Here is a 22,457-nt window from a genome sequence, read left to right as displayed (position 1 = left end):
GTTAATCGTTTTACGTGTATTATCCCAGTAAGTCTCACAAAAACTCAGCGACACAGATGCTTTTATTATCTTCACTTCACAGGTGAAGACAGCGAGATTCACAATTGAGCCAAAGACACGCAGCTTAACTGTGAACTGGAAATTGAACCTACCATTGTCCAACTCTCTCCCGCCCTTCAGGTGGGTCACCTCTAGTCACCCTCTCTCCTTATTTCTTATTGTTTCTGCTTTAATATACCCCCAGCCACCCGCTCTTGCTCTGAGCTTCAATAGACTCCGCTCCTTCGGCTTGAATGCCCGCCCCCTGGGCGGTGCCGTTATTCCAGAGCCTGTGGAAAGGACCGGGATCACAACAGACCCCGCCCCCATGCGTAATAATCTCTTCCGATTTGTTCCGGTGCCGGAGGAGATGGTGCATCTATTGGCTGACTACACCGGCAAGACCGCAAGCGAGGAGGGGGCGGGGCCACACGCTGGCGCTCGCGCGGTTCCTTCTGGGAGTTGTAGTCACAGAAGCGCCATTCACGGGGTGGCGCTGTTCGGACTCCGCGTCCCAGCATTCCCTGCGCGAGTCCTGGAGCACTTCCGCCCTGTTGTGAAGTGGGTGTCTTGGTGGGTGAGTCCGGGTGGCTGGGCGGGGGCAGCTGAGACTCAAGGCTCTGGGCTGGAGGAGACTTAGGACGTGGTGGTTATCACAGGGGGTCGGGGAAAGGTGAGATGGGAGAAAGAGGCTTTTATGGGGGGTGGGGGATGAGGGCCGGTCAGAGGATGAAGCGTCCGGAGATGGAAAGGGTCATAGAGGGGTCGGGGATAAGGAGGGAGGTAGAAGGCCCTGGCAGTGAGGAGATTCTTAGAAAGCTCTGTAGGTGAGGAGTCGGGAGAGGTTCTGAAGGTGGAAGGGTCTAGAGACCTCATAGGGAAGAAGAGAGGGTTCTGGGGCCCTGGCAAGAAGTGAGGGAAAAGGGCCTGAGCTTGAAGCCTGACCTTAAAGATAGTGTTCGAGCCTCTACCTGCTCATCAAAAACAAACATTTGATACCTCCATACACTTTCTCTGATGGTCATGATCTCTGGAACCCAGAGGGTGGGGATGGCTCTTGTGCTCTGGGCTCAACCTGCACCTCTTTCCTTCTGCCTGATGGAAGTGAACGTGCCAACATCCTCTTTACCCAGGTGCCCTCTGATTCCCCTTGCATTCTTCCACATCCAGGGATTTTCAGATCTTTTAATTTCCTTAATGTATCTTGAGTATTTCCTTGTCAGGGATTTTGTTGAAACCTACACTTTTTCACCTTCACAGGTTGGACAGACATGTTGTAGCTGCTGTGATCTGTTGAACCCACAAATCAGATTAGGCTTTCTACTTAAAAACCTTCATTAACTCCCATCATCTATGGAATTAAGTCCAGATAATAGCCTGACATTCAAGACCCTTCATGAACTCCTTTTCCATCCTAGTCTTCGTGCTGGCAAGGTTATCACCATATCCTGGGGAGGCTGTTTGATTTTGCACCATTATACATGCTGTTCTCTCTGCTCAGAATACACATTCCCCCCAGTCTCTGCTCAGAGACTCAGTCTTTTTTTTTTTTTTCTAGAACCAAATCAAATGTTACTTTCTTCATTTAAGTCACCCCCTCACCCCAGCTCCCACAGACCTCTTTTATTGCATTTACCACATTTGATCATAATTATCTGTGAGTTTTCTGTTGTGGCTTCCACTATGCTGTGAGTATCTTCAGGACAGGAACAGTTTCTGCATCACCTCCATTTCCCCACTGCCCAGCCCACAGTAGTAAGTACTTAATGTAAATCAAGTAATCAAGTAAATCAGTAAATGCTTGATGCGTGTATAAGTAAAGACTGTCCAGGGTGAGCATTGCTGTACCAGGCTTGAAGACTGCTACTTCTAGTGGATTTCTCTGTGCACTTTAGTCTTCTGTCAGGGTTGTCTTTGCTGGCAGCTGAGTCAGTGCCTGTGGGACTTTAAACCAGAGGTGGCAAATGCACAGAATGCGTGCTCCTTCTCTGCCTCCTGTGTCTGGCCATCACAACTCACTGGTCACAGTACATGTTCACATGGGGTGCAGAGTCCTTAGCACAGTTGACTGTAGTTGGTGCTTTAAATGAAACCTGTTTGCTGTCCCTGGTTTAAGTCCTTACGTGTAAGCTCGGGCTGCTCTAAGCAGTAGCCTGGACAATCAGCCAAGTGAGCTTGATAGACTTCGGAAACTCCCAGTTTCTTTCCCTTTGGAGGTCACAGACTAGTCTTGGCCTTTCCCAGGAAACTGGGGCACATCTTCTCTTGCAGCCATTCACTGGGACGATGCCATTCCCCATGTCTGCGTGCACACTCAGGGAGCTGGGATGCCTCCCTGCTTCCCTGGGTTTATAAAGGGAGCCTGGCTCTGATAACACCTCCTTCATTGCTGAGGGACTCTGTACCCTTTCTAAGTCTAAGAAGAGACCTTTGAGATCATTTAGCTGAAAGGTGGCAGGGTAACAGACCATGCTAAATGAAGCCTACCATTATGCTCTAGTTAATCCTCATAGTGTTTGAAACAGTTCTGAGTTGGTTGCCAACATTTAGGAATCCAGAGTTCTGGCTCCTCTGTGAACATTGGGCCAGTTGTATTCTGGTGCTCTGAAGTTGGCTGCAGTCCCTACTCCATCCGTGTACTCATTTACATTGCCTGACCCCATGCCATTTACATTTGCAGCTGCTGATTCTAGTCTTCCTGTCCTTTGCTATGCACCCTCTTACTAGTTGGGGAGCCTGGGGCACCTGATGAGTCTGGCTACTGCAGTTTGGGTAGATGGCTGCCAAGGCCATGTGACCTGCCCAAAGTCATGCAGTTGGTAAAAGGCAGGAGTGGAGCTGGTACCCCCGATCTGCTCACTCCTGTCTTCATGTTCTCTCCACTCTCCATACCGTCTTCTCAGGGGTTTGGATGACTGGCTAAGCTGTAGAATGGTTAGGAGAAGTGACTGGAGAAAATGAACCTGGGCTTAGATCTCAACTCTGCCACTTGGTGGTTGTGGAGCCTCACATGGATCTTTAGAGAAACTCAGTTCCTTATATGTAAATTGGGGATGTTGTGAAATTATACATTACAAGGATAATTATATAGTAAAGTCAGCACAGAAGGTGAAAATCATATTTAGCCAAAAATCACAGTCAGCTTGAAAATCCTTTGTCAGGGAGCCAATTCGTAGCCAACATGCTGTCTCTCAGTAAGCTAATATCACAGCCAGGTTTTCTTGGTTGAACATCAGATGAAAGAGTTAGCTTGTGTTTAGGGACCACACTGTATGAAAGACACTCTGCTCACTCAGTGGAGAGGGAGGCTTGGGGCAGCTCAGCCAACCTGGGGACCAGCAGTGTCATGAGTATCATCACCACGTGCTCGGGAATAGACACATAGTGAATGGAACTGGTGGCGTGGTTTAAATTACGTCCTTTCATTCTCTTTCTGGTGTTTGTAAGTAAAGTGTGGAACTTACAGATCATATAAGGCAACTCAACATTAATGGCCCTTCAGCTGCTTGCCTGGAAGATTCAGTGAGATCATGAATGTAGAACACTTTGCACCAAGCCTGGCACCCCTTGGGCACTCATAAAATGGATGCCCTTTGAGGTCGCTGACCCCCGTGAGCCCCCGATATTTCTGGTAGTCTCAGGACTGAGGAGGGCCCGTGTCCGTTTTTCCTCTCCACTCTGCGGGAAGGCTGCTTTGCTAACTGTGTTGACCTCCCTCTGTGGCTAGACTGCTCTTCGTATCTAAGAGAGTAGCAGAAAAATCTTTCAGATTTTGTTCAAAACTAACCTTTGCAACTTTCAAATCTTCCCAGAAGAAAAATACGTATTATCAGACTCTTTGGGTCTGGTGGGACTGCTAAGTGCCTGTTTTTGTTAATGTTTGCTCTGTGCAGGAGTGTATGCTTTGCTTGCTTGTCAACTCTCTCTCTCAGTAGATAGTAACTGTGATGAAGGTGGAGACTGTCATAGTCACAGTTGGGGCTCCAGATCTCAATATAGTGCAGGGTTCGTAGTGGGACTGTGCATATGACTTAGTGAATTAGTCTTCATGTGAGACAGTGATGCAAATGTGTTTGGACTAGTGCATGTTTAAGGCTGTGGTTAAAAAAGAAATTTAGTGACTTCCCTGTTGATCCAGTGGTTGGGACTTCATATTCCAATGCAGGGATTGCGAGTTCAATCCCTGGTCAGGGAGCTGAGATCCCACATGCCTCACAGCCAAAAGGAAAACACCAAAAAACCAAAAACATAAAACAGAAACAATATAGTAACAAATTCAATAAAAGACTATAAAAATGGCCCATATAAAAAAGCTTAAAAGAAGAGTAGTTTCATGAAAGGTTAATTCTTTAGCTCAATATAAATTATGTACCTTCCATAGCCCAGTAGATTTTTGATGTACTTGGTTTACGATTTTAATAAAAGGCAAAGCAGTGGTCCTGCTATTTATCAGACATAGGTTGGGCACTGTGGATACAGAAATGGGTAAGGTGCAGTAGTGGCCCCAGCAATACAGTCGGATGGACTGTCAGACGTAAGAACAGGTCACTACGATAGTGTCAGGTAACACCTGTGTTAGAAGTACTTGCCAAGTGCTTTGGGAACACAGGATGAGGGGAGTTGACTTTTGGAGAGCAGGGAAGGGGGCTGGGCATGACAAGAATGTGTCAAGAAACTCTTAACAGATGAGGGGACTTTGAGCTGGTAGCTGAGGGACAAGCAGGAGGCTGCCGGGTGGTCATGAGTCCTCTTCTAGCCACTCACTGTCTGTGTGGAAGTGCTGAGAACTCCAAGTAGACCCAGCTTGGTAATGAATGGATGTGAGGGATCTTGGAAAAAGATGATAACCACATTTCTGGCATGGGTACCTTATTGAAAGGTGGTGCCTTTGCTTGATAGAGAGTTCCAGAAGGGAAACAGGTTTGCAGGGGAAAATGATGAATTTAGTTTTTGACTAAATTTGAGTTGGAGGTGCTTATGAGAGTCAGATGGAAATGCCTTGTAGGTGGTTGGACTTTGGGGTCTGGAGACAGGTCCTGGATGGAGGGAGTTTTGGGAGTTATCAGTTTAGAAGTGGTGAAAAATGGCAAATGTGTGGGATGACCAAGGGGCAGTGTAGAGTGAGGGATTTTGCAAAGAGAGCACCCAGAGAGGAAAGCTTATGGCCCAGGAAGAAAGACCTTATGGAGGGGGGTGACATTTGGAACCTAGCTGGAGGCGAGGCTGGAGTTGGGACACGTGTGGTGGGAGGAAGGCTGGGCGGGGACCAAGCACGGCAGCCGGGACGCCCAGCTAAGACATTTAGGGTGTCCCGGAGGATTTTGGACTGTGTGGTCTTCCCCTGAGGTCGCTGGCTGCTGGTTTCGGGGGCAGACTATGGGCTAACTTTCCTGCTTATGGGAGAGGGCATCTCTTAGTAGCCCTGCCCCATGCAAAGCTGTGGAAGGTTTTGTGGGGGGGTGGGGGGCAGGGAGTAGGGAAGGTGAGGCTCCTAATCCTCTTGTTCATACTGTCCCCTGTCTTTCTGCCTTCAGAGCAGGGGGGGCCTTTCCTCTCCCTAGAGCCCCTTGAGGACACACTACAGATGCAGGAAGACGTTGGACATGGAGAGCCCAGCTGAAGGGAGACGTCCAGGAGAGACAATGGCCGTAGCCCTAGAAGCCCGGGCCTCCCCGCAACAAGAGCCTGAAGAACTTGTGATTGTGAAGCTGGAAGAGGACTCCTGGACCCCAGTCTCCCAGCCCAAGAAGGACCGCGATCGCGTCCCTGGCCCCGAGGCTTCCCGCCAGCGCTTCAGGCAGTTCCAGTACAGGGAGGCGGCAGGGCCCCATGAGGCCTTCAGCCAGCTCTGGGCACTCTGCTGTCACTGGCTGAGGCCGGAGATCCGCCTCAAAGAGCAGATCCTGGAGCTTCTGGTGCTGGAGCAGTTCTTGACCATCTTGCCCCGGGAGGCCCAGGCCTGGGTCCAGGCCCGCCACCCTGAGAGCGGCGAGGAGGCCGTGGCCCTCGTGGAGGATTGGCACCGAGAGGCGCGGGCCGCGGGGCAGCGGGTAAGGCAAAGAGCCTGCTCTCCAAGGGGCAGGCCGGGAGGCAGTGGGGCTGCTACCAGGGGGATGATGGCCAAAACCACAGTAGTGATGTCATCAGTCATCCGATGTGTGCTGAACACTGCAATACCCTGGGCACTGTTCTAAGTGCTTTCCATGTATCCATTCATTTCGTCCATCAGCAGTTAAATGATGCCAGTACTGTTTATCCTAGTTTTACCCATGAGGAAAATGAAGAAAGGTCATTGGATCAAGGTCACTGGCCTCTAGAGAGGCAGGATTTGAATTCAGGCAGTCTGAGTCTATGCTCAGCATCTGTAACCATTGCTCTAAGCTGCCTCCCAGCAGATAGTCACAGTACATTAATTTGTATTGTGTTTTATACTTAGAATCTTTTTTAAGTATGTGATCTCTTTAGTTTACAGCAGGAATGTAGGTTGACAGAAATAGCATCATTGTCCTCATCTTACGGATTAAACCAAGGCCCCCGAAGACAGGTGGCTCACGAGGCTCAGTCAGTATGAACCAGAGCCTGAACCCAGATCCTGGGTTCCAAGTTCATTGTTCTTTCTACTATATGGCATATGCTGTACCTGCAAACCACGGGAATTGAAATACCTCTGAGTCATGAGGCTCAAATGATATTAACTGACATTTATTGAGCACTCACTGTGCCTCAGACACTGTTCTAAGCTTTCTGTGCGTATTCCTTATCTAATCAACCCAGCTGCCCAGTAAGGTACCCCGTAAGGTAGGTACTGCTGACATGGCCATTTTCAGATAGTTCAACAGACTCAGGTAAGTAACCTGTCCAGATTCATAGAAAGGGTAGAGCTGAGATAAGGGTCGTGAAAGTATTGTGGATTTAACATTCACAGTTTCAATAATTTTCAAGAGACCCTGAAAGCCCATGAAAATAATTTATAATTTTGCTGCTGCTGCTGCTGCTAAGTCGCTTCAGTCGTGTCCGACTCTGTGCGACCCCATAGACGGCAGCCCACCAGGCTCCCCCGTCCCTGGGGTTCTCCAGGCAAGAACACTGGAGTGGGTTGCCATTTCCTTTATGACAACAAATTTTGAATCCTGCTTTGAAGCTGGAACTTGTAGAACAGGTCCTTCAGGCCACTATGGCCTGAGCCAGCCAACCAAAACCTTCATCTCAGTGTAACCTTGCTGCTTCCATTTTGTTTCTGTGAATCTTTCTGTTTTACAGATAGGTTCATTTGCGTCATATTTTGGATTCCACATATAAGTGATATTGTGCGGTATATGTTTTTCCCTTTCTGACTTAACTTCACTTAGTGTGATAATACTTAGATGCATCCATGTTGCTGCAGATGGCATTATTTTGTTCTTTTTTTATGACCGAGTAGTATTCCATTGCATCTATGAACCATATTTGATGAATTCTTAATTCACCCTTGCCCCAGTCAATATCCTCCTGATTTTTTGCCTCCTCATAGGCACTTGAATCTGCTTCTTTCTAAAATTATTGTTGGGTCTAGATCCCTACAGTCTATGGGGTCGCAAAGAGTCGAACAGGACTAAGCGACTTCACACTTTTCACTTTCTAGTCCCTAGCACTTCTGTGGATTATAAGATTGTAACTATAACAAAGTTATTTTTATCTTGAACACAAAGTTACTGTTTTCTTAAAACATTGACAAGCAGGTGTTTTCTCTCTATGAATGTCACAGAACATTGGTGGGTCTCCTCATTGGGAATAGCTTTTGATGATCACAACCCATCCTAATATATTTTCTCAGAGATAAAATTCCTCTCTGTGAGAGTGGATTTGAGTTTTCAGATTGGCCAAAAGGTTTTTGGAGTGAGTTTTTGGCAAACTCATTAATAAAGTTTGATAAAGGTGAATATTATCTTGGATAAAAAAAAATAAGGTTCAAGGCATTGTATAATAGTTGCTACCTTTTATGTCAAAATAGGGAAAAATAATATATATTTATATGGTTGCTTGTATATAAAGAAACTCTGAAAGGCTGCAGAAGAACAGTGGTTACGTATGGTGAGGAGTTGGGGAAGATACTGGACAGGTGGCATGGAGACAGGTGGAGTTTGGGGTATTTTCACTAATTACATCTCTGTATGTTTTCTGTTTTTGAACCATGCGAGTGTTGAAAGTACCTATGGAAAAAGTTGAGCAGACAGTCCCGCTTTGGTGGTATAAATGCTGGATTGTTACTGAAGTCAGTCTGATGACTTTGTCATACTTTAAGCCATCTTTGGTTTGTTTTTTTGTTTTCTAAGAGCCTGTTAACATCTGAACCACAGTTGTAACTGTAAAGAACATGCCCTACCTTACCAGTTATTGAACTTATGCTTGGGAATTTTGGCCATCTGTGTGTAGGAACTGGAACTGTGTGCAGAGGATACGAGGTCCTTAAAGACAACAAAGGAATCTCAGGGCTGCCAGCTGCAGCCAGCAGATCACTGGCCCGAGGAACAGTCCCAGAAGCAGTGGGTGAAGAACTCGTGTCCTGACCTTTCCAAGAATCTAGACACCAAGATGGTGCCACAGCCCTTGAAAGAGAGTGGTGAGTACCAAGAGTCAGGGAACATCTGGGAAGAGGGCTTAGGGGTGGGGGTAAGGTAGAATCCCCCAGGAGGGATGTGCAGAATTCAATGCAAGGGATAGAATCGTGTCCGATGGATACCCTGCGAAGTAAGAAGATGGAACTCCCACTGGTGTTAGCAGGCCTCACTGTCACTGAGTCCTGTAGCAGGTTCCAGCTGGGCCTGGGGCCGGTTGGTGAGTGTAGGAGTTCAGGGCTGACATCTTTCCTGGGGCAGCTTAGCAGCCAGAAACTCTCAAAGGAAAGTGAAGGCAGGAATCCACATTAGCTACAGTGGCAGTCTCAGTGTGATCCAAGCAGGGCTTTAGGAAAGCCGGACCTGAGAGCGAGGTGATTTTTTTGGGAACCAGAACTTGGGTTTCAGAGATGCTTTTTCCTTCTCAGCTGTCCTCACTCCCCGAGTCCCTGCTCTCCCAAAGACGGGGAGTGTCGGAGATTGGGAGGTGACCGTGGAGTCTCAGGTAAGCTACCGTTTGCTCCTCCTTTCCCGTCATGACTTCTCCTGTGCCCTGACCCCAGCTCCTCTCCTTTCTTTGTGGCCCCCGTCGGGTGCAGGGTGCTAGTTCTCCACCCTTCCTGCCCTGTGTACTAGGCCTCTCCTGGGGCGAGCTGAGGCTGCTGACTGGCCTCACACAGGCTATTGCTGTGTCCATTATCCTTCCTGGGGCCTGGCGGGATTCCCAGGCTGTTTTCAAAGGTCAGTGACATTTGAGGTCCTCTGTTGTATGTTCCACAGGAAGCCCTGGGTCCCGACAGACACGCCGAGAAGGAATTCTGCACGGACCCCCCAGGAGACAACTGTGGGAACGGCTTATCCCTGGGTAAGGAAATTGTGCTCTCTGGATAAGATATGGTTGGGTTTGGGTACACTCAGTTCCCATGGTGCGTTTCCTCACTCCCTAAGACTCGTAGCTCTGAGAAGTCTCTGGAATTTCAGACCTGGCGAGAAGACATGCTCTCTGTGGCCAGCATGGTGGCCGCAGGGCAGGGGTGTGGGGAGTGGATTTCTGGGCTGGCAGGCTGGCTGCCAAGAGCCTGCCTGCTCAGGGCTCATTATCCTCATATCCTCAGTACTCACCCCCGTCTTGGGGCTGCGCCCAGCCTGCTGGTCCAGAAGAAACCCGACTGGGATGACCCAGAGGGATAGGATGGGGAGGGAGGTGGGAGGAAGGTTCAGGATGGGGATCACATGTACACCCGTGGCGGATTCATGTTTTTTATTTTTTTAGGATAAAAAAAAAGAAACCCAGTCTTTTCAGCATCAAACAGGGTCCATCTCTCATAGCAGAGTCAAGTGAACTAAGCCCAGGAGATTGATGCATTTAAATCACAATGCCAAAGAAATATCACAGGGCTCAAAATCCTTGCAGCCCCTATGACCAGCACAGACGCTTTCTCTGTAGGCACATCTTCACGGGAAGTCAAGCCATAATGGACATTTCCTGGTGGAGTATAAGATCAGTGAGAGGGGAGTGAGACACGAGAGCAGAATCAGGTAGAGAGTCGGTGCCAAGTCTGACTCTGGGCAGTAAAGTGAGACACTAGGAGCTGTTGGCTACTTGCTGGGCAGTGTGTCCTTTTTACACATGATGAAAAGCGTGCCCCCCTTTTTTTTTTTTTACAGTGATTTCTGGGGAAAATAGTCTTCAAAGAACAACCTTTGGGAAATGCTGAACTAGATAATCCTTAAGCCTCTTTTAGCTCTAAACTCTTTCATCTGGTTTTCTTCAAATATTTATTTTAATTAAAGGCTTCCTATTTGTTGGGGTCAGGAGCTCTTGGGACACTTGTCCTTTAAATCTGGCTGTTTTGACATCCACAGTATTGGATGTCCAGAGGAGGGCGTACTCCAACCGCAGTACAGATTGGCTTGGCAGTACCACCCAGCAGACCTGGGTTTTTTCTTTCTCTCGCCCTCGCCAGCCTTTGTCTTAGCTTTGTGTTAAGGCTATTTTGTGTAGGTGCAAAAGGTAGGTGCCAGTGGCATTTGAGACCTCAAGTTTCTAGCTAAGAGAAACTCAAATCAGACACACATGTGCACACACAGCCTTCCTTCCAGCCATGAAGTTTTTTCTGATTGGTCTTAATTTAGAGTATGTGCCCGTCTGTGGACCAGTAACAGCCCCTCTTTTGTATGATGTATTTTATCACACCAACCAAAAAGCAAATAAACAAAGCAGGCAAGTCAGTATATTTCTGGGGCGGTTACCTCTAGTGAGGTAACCTTTCCTTTCAGTCCTTTTAAGGGATTAGCATGGAAATTTCTCATTAGTTTCTTGGAGTCAAATGATGTGTAAACGACTTTTTAGACAAAATGCTTTGCTCGACAGATCATTTCTACTTAATCATGGATCTTCTTCCTTTTGTATAGGAGTTCCGGTTTCAAAACCAACCATCATTGCCCAGCAAGAGCAGGGACCAGAGTTTTGGGGTCCAAGACTTGTAAATTCTGGAAAAAAGAACTCTGCAGATTACAGCTTGGATCCTGAGCAAACTAAACCAGCTCAGGCATTGGCCTGGAGGGACTGCAAGACGTGGGAAGAACGATGCCCGGTGCCCGTGGAGGATGTGAAAGTGTCGGGTGTGCACTGGAGCTACGAGGAGACCAAGACTTTCCTGGCGATTTTGAGCGAGTCGCCTTTTTCTGAAAAGCTCCGGACTTGTCACCAGAACCGCCAGGTGTACCGAGCCATTGCAGAACGGCTGAGGGCACGGGGCTTCCTACGGACGCTGGAGCAGTGTCGCTACAGGGTCAAGAACCTGCTACGGAATTACCGGAAAGCCAAGAGCAGCCACCCGCCGGGGACCTGCCCCTTCTATGAGGAGCTGGAGGCCCTGGTTAGGGCTCGGACAGCCATGAGAGCCTCGGATGGCCCAGGAGAGACTGTGGCTGTCCCCCGGCTAGGGGACAGTGACATGGAGGTGGATGAGCAGGAAGAAGGGGGCTGGGAGCCAGAGGAAACGGCAGACGACTGTAATGGTGATGACCTGGCCACCGAGTCCATCCAGGGGCCTGGGATCCCAGGGGGCCCAGCTCTGCTCCAGAGTCGTATTGGTAAGAACTTTGGGGCTTAGTTGGATTCAGATTCCAAACCTCGTACCAACCAAACCTCTGCTGTAGTTCAGGACACAGACTGCCAGTCTGGATCGATGCTGCTGGAGCAAGGTCAACCTCAAGCTCTGATTCTCTCTCCTGTGGTCAGTTCTCCTTGTCTGAGTTTCCTTAGAGAAGCAAACACTTAAAAACTTTTTTTTTTTAATTTTGATACAGTTTTTCAAGGTTACTTTCCATTTACAGTTATTGAAAAATTATCGGCTCTGTTACCCATGTTGTACAACACCTGAGAGTTTGAGCCTGTCTTACACCCAACAGTTTGTGCCTCCTACTTCTTACCCCTATATCCCCCTTCCCACTCGCCACTGGGTAACTACCAGTTTGTTCTCTATGTCTGTGAGTTTGCCCTTTTGTTATGTTCACTAGTCTATTGTATTTTATAGATTCCACACGTAAGTGATATTATGCAGTATTTATCTTTCTCTGTCTGACTTATTTCACCTATCATAATGTCCTCCAAGTCCATCCATGTTGCTGCAAATGGCAAAGTTTTGTTCTTTTTTATGGCTGAGTAGTATTCTATTATATATAAATATATATAGGTATATATACACACACACCACACCTTCTTTATCCGTTCATCTGTTGATGAACACTTAGGTCATTTCCATGCCTTCACAATTGTAAATAGTGTTGTTATGAACATTGGGGTGCATGGATCTTTGCAAATTAGTGTTTCTGGTTTTTTTTGTAAATATACCCAGCAATGGGATTGCTGAGTCACTTGGTAGCTTTATTTTTAGTTCTTTGAGACACCTTCATACTGTTTTCCACAGTAGCTGCATCAGTTTACATTCCCACTAACAAGGTACAAGGAGTCTCTTTGGTCACATCCTCACCAACATTTGTTATTTGTAGACTTTTGATACCAGCCATTCTGACAGTTTTGAGGTGATGTCTCTTATTGCTTTGATTTGTATTTCCCTGGTGATGAGCAATATCTGAGTGTCTTTTCATGTGTTGGTCATCTGCATTTCTTCTTTAGAAAAATGTCTCTTCAGTTCTTCTCTTTTTTTCTTACTTCTTATTTCTGGCTGCGCTGGGTCTTCTTTGCTGTGCCCGGGCTTTCTCTCGTTGTGGCGGACGGGTCTATTCTAGTTGCTTTGCTCGGGCTTCTCGCTGCAATGGCTTCCCTTGTCTCAGAGCACAGGCTCTAGGTGTGTGGGCTTTAGTAGTTGCAGATGCGGGCTCAGTAGTTTTCTACTCATTTCTTAACCTGAGTTATTTGCTTTTATTGATGTATGAGGTATTCATATATGTTAGATAGTAATCCCTTATTGGTCATATCGTTGGCAGATATTTTCTCCCATTCAGTAGGTTGTCTTTTCATTTTGTCGATGATTTCCTTCACTGTGCAAAAAAGAAGCAAACACTTAAAACCTTACGGGACCTTAAAGAGCTAATTCAGTGTTTCTCAGATGGTATTAATGGTAGTATGGGGATGATCATAAGTGTTAACATGAGTGAACTTTTTAATTTTATGTGTATGAGCACATCAGCCTGTGATTTCACAAGTAGTTAATATAGGTAAAGAAAGATATTGAGTGAAGTATTTCATTGGTATAGCGGAAATCATGACAGTGTATACTTGAACAGCGTATATTGAGGAAATACCCAGTCACTGCAAAAGTGGAAACCCAGAAGGCCAGGCTATGAAGTGTCATCTCTAAAGACACACAAGAACCAGAGCTCAGGGCCCCCGCCTCCACTCCTAGGTGGGTTTCCCTCCACCATGTCGCTTCCCTGGCTGCATCCTTTACCTGCAGAGGCACTGAAAATAGATCACCTCCTTTTCCTTCTTCCACAAAAGAGGAAGGGGCATCCTCAGTTGGATTCTCTTACAATGTTATCTGAAGGGATTCTCAGTTTGTTAAAAAGGAAATTTATAAAGCAAGTAGAGGACATGTATTGAATGGATGTGGAGATACAGAGAGTCTCCTGTATCTTGGTTATAGGCCTTTCCTTGATACAGTCAGCTGAAGTCAGGGGGCTGGTCACCTGGTATAACACAGCTCCTTAAGTCCTCCCCTTTAGCCAAGACTCTTAAATATTTATTATTTACTTATTTTTTACTTCTGGCCATGCCCCACGGCATGTGGGATCTTAGTTCCCTGACCAGGGATTGAACCTGCACCCCCTGCATTGGAAGTGTAGAGTCTTAACCACTGGACTGCCAGGGAAGTCCCAAGACACCTAAGTATTAATAGACTCTCTTAGAAGGAGGTGGGGGTTGGAAGCCCTGGCATAGCCTTTCAAGAAACAAGGGTATACTGTTTGCTGGTGCCCTAGGCACCTGGGTAATCTCCACAGTGCCTGTGTTCTAGGTGTTTAGCAGAGCAGGTGACCCTGATCCCTGATGACCTAGGCAAATCTCATCAAGTCTCTCAATTCTGAACTCTTCACTCCTGACAGCAGGTGTGCACTGGGGCTACGAGGAGACCAAGGCCTTCCTGACCATTCTCAGTGAGTCCCCATTCTCTGAGAAGCTTCGCACCTGTCACCAGAACAGCCAGGTGTACCGGGCCATTGCAGAGCGGCTGTGTGCACAGGGCTTCCTGAGGACCCTGGAGCAGTGTCGCTACAGATTCAAAAACCTCCTTCGAAGCTACCGAAAAGCCAAGAGCAGCCACCCACCTGGGACCTGCCCCTTCTTTGAGGAGCTGGACTCGCTGATGAGGGCTAGGACTGCGGTTAGAGACATGGGGACCGGCGGGGAGGCAGCAGGTCTCCCTACTTCTGATCAGAGCAGTACCCAGGTTGTCAGCCAGGAGGCTTGGGATGAGATGGCAGGTGAAGATGTCATCAGACCTCCAACCCCAAGTCCTAAAACCTCAGACACTGGTAAGTTTTTAGTAATTAGATTGTCCGCAAAATCTGCAAGTGTGCAGAGAGTGGGAGCCAGACTCATTATCTTTTCTTTGAACTGAAAAAGAATGGAATTGAATAAGAAAAGGATTTGTGTTTTCCTGAGATTATCCAGTCTCTGGCTTAGCGTAATTCCCCAGATGAAAAAAGCAGTTGGTCTAGAGTTTTACTTGGATCCATCTGAGTAGTTGTAGAGTTCTTTCAGTCTGATGTGACACAGGCCAGACTGAATATACCAGGAGCAGGAGGTGTTCCTTGTTCAGCAGTGGAATAGGGAGGTTGGCTAAGGAGACTTGACGGCTGGCTGCTTGGGCTGGGCTCAGTGGTTCCCTTGGTGGAGTTAAGCACGTCTCAGACTCTGTTCCTAAGCTTAACAAGTAAGAAATGCATGTGTGCACCAAAACATTTATAAGATGTGAGATGTGAGACACAAGTACAAATTCAGGTTAGCCAAAGTCACAAGGTGCAAGACCCAGATGTATAAATGGGCACTAACTAACGATCGCATTTCTATCCGTTCTCCAGGTTTTGAGATGAGGTGTGAGGATGAAGACCAGATTTCAGAGCAGGACCTTTTTTGCAATTTGCCCAGAGCCTTATCAAAATGCACTGCTGGGGATGATTGCTACCCTCACGATTGGGGGGAAGACAGTGAAAATGAAAATGAAGGTAGAGGACAGTGGGAAGAGTGTTCTTCTGAAGAGGACTTGGAAAAGCTCATCGACCACCAAGGCCTGTACCTCGCAGAGAAGCCCTACAAGTGTGACATGTGCGTGAAAACCTTCAGCCGGAATTCACAGTTAACCACCCACCAGCGGATACACACAGGTGAGAAGCCCTACAAATGCCTCGAGTGCGGGAAAAGCTTTAGTGACCGCTCCAACTTCAACACCCATCAGAGAATCCACACTGGAGAGAAGCCCTACGAATGCCTTGAATGTGGGAAAAGCTTCAGCGACCTCTCCAATCTTATCACCCACCAGAGAACGCACATGAAAGTAAAGCCCTATAAATGTGAAGAATGTTGGGAAAGCTTTATCCAGAGCTCAGACCTCCTGAAACATCAGGGAATCCACTTGGGAGGAAATTCTGACCACTGTTGTGAGCCTGGGGAAAACTCTGGCCAGAGCCCGTCTTTCAGTGCTCACTGGAGGAACTCCACCGAGGGGACAAATCCTGAGCAACCTCACAGTGCCAGTAAGAATGCGAATTCGCCTGGACCACAAAGCACCCATGCAGGGGAAAAACTGTATCAGTGTTCTGAATGTGGAAGAAGCTTCTCTAAAAGTTCTGCCCTCATCAGTCACCAAAGAATCCATACGGGAGAGAAACCATATGAGTGTGCTGAGTGTGGGAAAAGCTTCAGTAAGAGCTCCACGCTGGCCAACCACCAGCGGACCCACACTGGGGAGAAGCCGTACGAGTGCATGGACTGTGGGAAATGCTTTGGGGAGCGTTCCAAGCTCATCACACACCAGAGGGTGCACACGGGAGAGAAGCCCTACAAATGCCTTGAGTGTGGAAAGTTCTTCCGTGACCGTTCCAACCTCATTACCCACCAGAGGATCCACACAGGAGAAAAGCCTTATAAGTGCAGAGAGTGTGGGAAATGCTTCAACCAGAGCTCCAGTCTCATTATTCACCAGCGAATCCACACCGGGGAGAAACCCTACAAGTGTACAGAGTGTGGCAAAGATTTCAACAACAGCTCCCACTTCAGTGCCCACCGGAGAACCCATGCAGGAGGGAAGGCCTCATAGGAAACACTGCCCCCAACAGCAAAAGAGAGAGAAAGCTATATCGAAATCTTCCAAGATCCTAAGATGTATGCTAGAAAGAAACTGTCCCAATTTTTAAGCTTGGTGTGTACCCAGGGAGGTTATTCATGATACCATCGAGGTAATTTGGAAGTGAATTACAAACACTTAGGATCCAGATTTGAAGGCACTTTCTTTTAAGTATAATGTGTTTTTCTCCTGCAGAAAAAAACCCCACATTATCCTCAGGCTGTCCTTATATTTGCTGTCATGTGAGAGCTTTATCAGTCTTGGAGCCAGACTGGTAACTAAGGAGATTAGAGGTAAATTGTTGGCCCTGGGCAGTGATTTGAGACCTTCCCGTGCCTTCACACCGTCCCCGGGTACACATGCCTCATCCGTGTACATTGGAAAATTCTCACCCATGGCAGTTTTCCACTGGGGCATAACAACCTGGGAGAATTTTGAGACCCTCCGGTGAGAGGGGACATAATTGAGAATCAGTGACCTAGAGCAGGGGGTGAGCTTATCAAAGGATAGGAACAACTCTGACATCATTAGTAGATCATTATTAATAGTAGCAAAAAAGTAGCCAGTGTTCCCTGAGCTTTTCAGTAGGCTCTGAGCTAAGCACTTTATATACATCTTCTCATCTACTCACAGCTGCCCCAGGAGGTACTAATATTTCTCTCATTTCCCGGAAGAGAAGAGTGACTTGCTTGGGTCACACATCTGAAAATGGCAGAGACAGGATTCGGCCACATCTGCCTCTGGGGCCTGAGGTGCTCTCACTGCTACACTGAGTCCCCTTTCCCATCGGGGCAGGTAACTCAGGTGCCAAAGCACTTTGTAGACCATGTTTTCAGTTAAAATTCCCTACGAATTCAATTTTTAACAAATATGGACATAGAGAATCCTAACCGATTGAAGGACTGGGGATGTTCAGAACCAGCAGTGTGCTTTGAGCAAGGCTGAGCTCTTACTGAAGCACTCGATAAGACTGTCCATCTTCACAATAATATGGGTGAGAGAGAGAGGTGAGTTGAGATTGGGAAAAGTAACGTAGTCAAAGGAACGTCTCTTCCCCTGGGATACTATCTGGGCTAAGGAAATGGGGTTTTTAAGAACTTCCCTTTTTCTCAGGAGATCATCCCTGCTTCCTGTTAGACTCGGCTTGATTGTAGGTTAAACCATAAGAAACCCGGGCTTCCTGGCCAGTGCTTTCTCACCCCTGTGTGTTTGCCCCCGGCCCCCTCCCTCTTGGCATGGGAGAAGCTTTGTGCCAAGGCTGAGGCAGAGGAGAGTAAAAAAAGTCAGTGGGTGTGGAGCGCTGTGGAGGGGACTTTGAACACTGATCTTGATTCCAGGCTTGTGGTGCACTTTCACTCTGAGCCACCTCATCCCAGGCCTACGCGGCGCTTTCTAAATGTTGCCCTTAAAGAGCTGCCTCCCACAGCAGCAGGCTCTGTCAGAAAGTTTCACACAGGATGGTTTTCAGTTCTCAGCACTTTGACCTCCAGGCTTTCTCCTTAGGAGTGTTTTAAAATGTTAGCCAAGGACTATGGTTTGCAAAGGATTTTGAAGGAGGTTCCTTCTAACACCCACCTATTGATACTTTGCTGCCATGCATACTCTGGCTGTTCATGAACCTGGGAAATGCTATTAAATTAGATAGTAGATGTGAGGGACCTTCGGAGAATGGAATTCTGTTCACATGTGAGGCAGCTGGGGAGACGCCGATCATTCCTTAGCCCCTTTCTCAGTTTCCCAAGAACCAGCTCACCTCAGTCACTACCTGTCCCCTTCTTCCTGGCTTACCTTTCCTGTCTCACCTTACCTCTGAGGAGCAGGGCCCATGGGTGAGCCCTGGCTTTGAACAAGCAGATGTCAGTAACTGCGACAATAAGATGATGGGTAAGGTGCCCCCTGAGCCAAGAGAAAGGATCCTGGAGGAGGGGCAGGGACGTCCAGGGAGAGGCCTGGTGGTGTGAACTAGCATGCTTCAGGTGGGGTGGGACCATAGCTTCTTAGCTACTATTGTGGCTTCAAATGGGAGGTGGGAAGTGGTAGGAGCTCCGGTTGGCGGGATGCGGGGGGGGGGCAGGGTCACAGAGGACCTGGTGGCTGCGTGGAGCTGGGACACCAGGCTGAGGGGTGCCTGGTCAGATGTGCATTGTTGAAACCTAATAGCTGGATGGAGCCTGGACGTGCTGCAGACTGTTGGAACACTATCGCGATATTCCAGTTAGAAGTGAGGCGCTGGGCTAGAGCAGTGGTGACGTTGAAGAGGAGGGGGTTGGATTTGAGAGGTTCCACAGGCAGAGTTGAGGGCAGCCGTGGAAAGCTAGAATGCCTGGGTGGCTGTGGAGCCTGCCCTTGTTCAGGATGGAGCACAGGAGGAGGTGCAGACAGGGCAGGAGGGCAGAAGAGCAGAAGGTTAATTTGGGACATTTTGAGCTTGTACCTAAGGGACACCCAAGAGGCAATACACAGCAGGTCTGAAGCTGGGGGGAGGTGTGTGTGGGGGAGGTTACATTCCTGTTCAAGTCAGAGAAATGCTGGATACAGACAGAACTTCAGGAGCACTGTGTATGGAGGAAGATGCTCCTCAAAGGAGATCTAGACCACTCCCCAGCCCCACCACCTTGCAAGCTCCAGCCACCTTGCAAACGCTGCCTCAGTTGCTCCTGACACCTGAATCAATGTGGTTCTGAATTTTCTGGAACCTTCCCTGTGGAAGCCAGGCTGAGCTCTGTAGAAGTGAGATGTAGCCCTCTCCTCCTCAAGTGTCACCCGCCCCCCCTGTTCTTGGAAGCATACTGGTGTCTCACGTTCTCGGGACAGTTTTGATGTTTGTGACCTGTGGCTCATCTCTCTGAACTGTAGCCGTGAAACGGGAGGGCAATGTGGGCCGGGAGAGAACGTGGCCCAGGGAGACCGCCTCTCCTTGTCCCTGAATCTGCCTCTGGAAGAAGTTCTCATTCGGGTGGCTCCCATGTTTGGGGCCCACCCCATGCCTCTTCCAGGGTGCCTAGCAACCTCCAGCAGGTCTTGGCTGCTCATAGAAGCCAACAGCTGGTTTGATACACCCTGAGCCTTGTTACCTCAAATCTGCTCTTGGGGAAGTGGATTCACTCTGAGGAATGGGACGTTTCTCAGCCTGTATGACCGCAGGTCAGACCCTGGTCATGGGAAGTGGAAGCGGTGACTGCCTCCCTGGGACAGTGTCTCCTGTGAGCTGCATCTCCAAACTTGATTTCCATACCCTCCACCGCATGAAGGGCGTTGGCTCCTCAGAGGTGACTGAAAGGCACCACTTAGACGTTCATTCCACAGACTCAGCAGACAGCTTTCTTACAGCCTGAAGGAGTGTAAGGTGACTGGGGTCCTCCTGTGCTGGAAAATGTAGCAGCAGGGACCCCTGGGTTCTCCCTGCCTGGTCCTGTTCTGGGGCCCACAGTGCAGATGGCTTCAGCCTGCAGAGACTTTATTTTTGGTCAGTCTGTGGAGAAGAGTAATGCCTTTTGGGACCACGAGGTTTTGAAGTATGAATGTGGTGACATCTGGAAGGGGTATGGGTGGCAGATGGTCTCAAGCCACCCAGGCTGCCTTGGGTCTCTGTAGCCCAGCCTTGGGGCCCAGGCCTGCGTCTCCATTCACTCTGTTCCACCTGCATGTTGACACTGAGGCCCATGTCCACCCACTGCTGCCTTTTCTGGCCTCTTGGTCCACCACTCAGCATGGGCGATCACGCGCACGTGCGGGCTCACAGTAAGCTGCCTCCGCCCACCGCCAGCGCGGTGTGCACACCCAGAGGCACGCTGTCCCTTTTAAGGGCGTTTTCCAGTTGAGCTGTGTCTGCCCAGCGGCCTGGAAGTCTTTCTCTGAATGGGCTCAGAATGAATCATGTGGAACATCCCCTGACCTCAGTTTTGAGCCCATCCTCCCCTCTGGACGTGCCTTTGCCTCCCGCTCTTAGCAGCAGGTGCCCATCTTACGCCCCTGCTGCCATCTGTCACAAGTGGTTAGTGCCGCCCGTAGTGGGAGGTTAGGAAGGCTTTGCAGGTTCGGTTCGGTTTGGTTCGGGTTGAGCCTTGAGGTCTTCTGCCCATGGCTGCTTCTCTGCACATTCCCGACATCAGTATTAACTCCAGCTTACCTTTAGCACCGTTTCCTCTCCCTCTGGTTTCAGGCAGGTCTGGAATTGCCTCCAAATGTGGTTTTCAGGGGGTCAGGTTTCTCATCTCTCCAGGGCTTCCCCCAGCCCACCCTGAGTCTGGACGAAGACCTCAGTGCCCCGTGAGGCCTCGCTCCCCTGATCCCAGTTAGGAACCCTAGTGGCCCCCGCCTGTGCCGCTGGTGGCGGGGGAGAGGGCGGAGAGTATGCGAGCCCCTGTTCTCAGCTGAGCTTAGGTTCCCACTTATCAAGCTGAGAACCGCTTTGTTCTAGGAGGCCTTTGGTTAAGTCAAGGGCAGAATCCAATTACACCATTTTATGTAAATTGACCGGAATAACGATCCACCTAGATGCTGATTTTCTCATCGAGCCATAGCTAGTGGTTCTGTTTGCACGTGAAGATGATTCTGATCCTGTCTGCCATTACCTTGAACTTCTTTCTAAAGTCATGTTTATTTTGCACATTTTCACTGTGGGAAAATACTTCATAATCTGGCCATCCAGAGGGTAAGGGCCATGGGAGGGAAGGTGAAGAAAACCAGTCTGCTTCTAGGCTGGTTTTGGACCAGCGGTAGGAGTCCATCTGAGCTCCAGCAAGAGAGTTGCTCCGGGCAAAGGTGGATGCAGCTGTGGTCACCGACCTCTTGAGAGTCTGGGGCTCAGGGAGCCCTCTGGTGCTGGGTGACCAGTATGTGCCTGGTGTCACACCCAGTGTGACAAAGAGGGGGAAGGGCTCCTCTCCTTCCTCCTACATAGGACACGGCTTGGCTTTAGTGCTTTGGGGAATTCGTAGACCAGAGTAACTTTGTGTTTAGAGGCGGTGGAGACCAGCAGGAGATGGGGTCATGGGGGTACCCTGGAGGGGTGGTAAGAGGCTCTGAAGGCAGGGGCCCAGGTCGGAGCACTCTCCATGGACAGCACCCAGAAAGGGCTGTTTAAGGATCACATGCAAAGTCCCCAACCCAACCCTACTTCTGAAGTTGCCTGGACATAGAGGGAGGAGGTGAGGTGACCTGAGCTGAAGGTCACGCTAAACCCATCTGGTATCCTTGGGGGAAGGGCAAACACACATGTTATCTCAGGGACCTTTCATGAACAACTAATTTCTTAGACATTGGTGAGACTGTAGCATTAAAATGGATTACATTTTGACCACTAGGAGGCTCAGAGATTAAGGTCCAAATCTAAAGACAACAGGCTCTTGCAATTTTCCATTTGCTACAATATTGTAAAATAATTGGCCTCCAATTAAAATAAGTTAAAAAAATAAAAAATTTTCCATTTGTGCATCAAGCCCTGCTTTCATTTTATTTGACTTTGTTTTCTCTTCTCGATCCTTTATTATTTTCTTCTTGTTATGTACATCTCTTAAAATTAGTCAAATCCTATTTTAGGATGAAGTGACCCAATAAATTAATAAATTATATTAATTGAACCATGAGACATAAAAAAAAAAAACTCATCTTGGGTTCTTCTGGCATCTTCCTGGCTACTTCTGGCATCCTCCTGGCTACATCAAAAGGATGGAGCAAAGGAGGAGAGGGGAAAACCAATGAGCTCGTCAGGGTGGATTGGGGCCTGAGTTCTCACATCCCTCGTGTTGGACGGGCATCTTCCTTTCACTGGTCACTATGGCTCTTTGGACGTGAGTAGCTGTAGCCACCCAGGAGTCATTGCCTTTTGTCCGTAACAGGTGGCTCCTTGGTCTGCTGGTCTTCACACGTCTACTATGTCCTCCGGTGTCTCTGTGCTGGGGAATCTGACGTATTGGGGACCTAAATAATATCAAGGTTGATGAAGGATAAGAAGAAAGGAAGGTGTTCCCATAGGGCTGAATCTTACCTGACTCTTATGTGTTTCCGAGTT

General features: G+C 48.4%; 1 protein-coding gene across 5 annotated transcripts; it reads left to right on the top strand.

The window, feature by feature from the left end:
• The first annotated feature begins 422 nt into the window (after nucleotides 1–422).
• Nucleotides 423–21,884, top strand: ZSCAN20 (zinc finger and SCAN domain containing 20). Of its 5 annotated transcripts, none has more exons than XM_061412623.1 (8): nucleotides 423–600; nucleotides 5,574–6,089; nucleotides 8,452–8,638; nucleotides 9,062–9,138; nucleotides 9,414–9,498; nucleotides 11,049–11,732; nucleotides 14,205–14,633; nucleotides 15,183–21,884. In XM_061412623.1, the coding sequence occupies exons 2-8, from the start codon at nucleotides 5,643–5,645 to the stop codon at nucleotides 16,415–16,417; spliced, it is 3,144 nt and encodes a 1,047-aa protein (XP_061268607.1). In that variant the 5' UTR covers nucleotides 423–600; nucleotides 5,574–5,642; the 3' UTR covers nucleotides 16,418–21,884. The 5 variants fall into 5 exon arrangements, with proteins under 5 accessions (XP_061268607.1, XP_061268608.1, XP_061268610.1 ...); XM_061412624.1 differs by having other exon boundaries at nucleotides 423–612; XM_061412626.1 differs by having other exon boundaries at nucleotides 423–616; nucleotides 14,208–14,633.
• The last annotated feature ends 573 nt before the right edge of the window (nucleotides 21,885–22,457 follow it).

The sequence above is a fragment of the Bos javanicus genome, chromosome 3 (assembly GCF_032452875.1).
Source record: "Bos javanicus breed banteng chromosome 3, ARS-OSU_banteng_1.0, whole genome shotgun sequence".
Classification (NCBI taxonomy): Eukaryota; Metazoa; Chordata; class Mammalia; order Artiodactyla; family Bovidae; genus Bos; species Bos javanicus.
Note: the sequence above shows the minus strand (reverse complement) of the source record. Positions and strands in the feature narration are given on the sequence as shown.

Coding starts and splice junctions, on each gene's coding strand:
- ZSCAN20 (XM_061412623.1), top strand. CDS start 5,643: ATGGAGAGCCCAGCTGAAGGGAGACGTCCAGGAGAGACAATGGCCGTA. Junction 8,639..9,061: donor ACAGCCCTTGAAAGAGAGTG/GTGAGTACCAAG, acceptor TTTCCTTCTCAG/CTGTCCTCACTCCCCGAGTC. Junction 11,733..14,204: donor TCTGCTCCAGAGTCGTATTG/GTAAGAACTTTG, acceptor CACTCCTGACAG/CAGGTGTGCACTGGGGCTAC.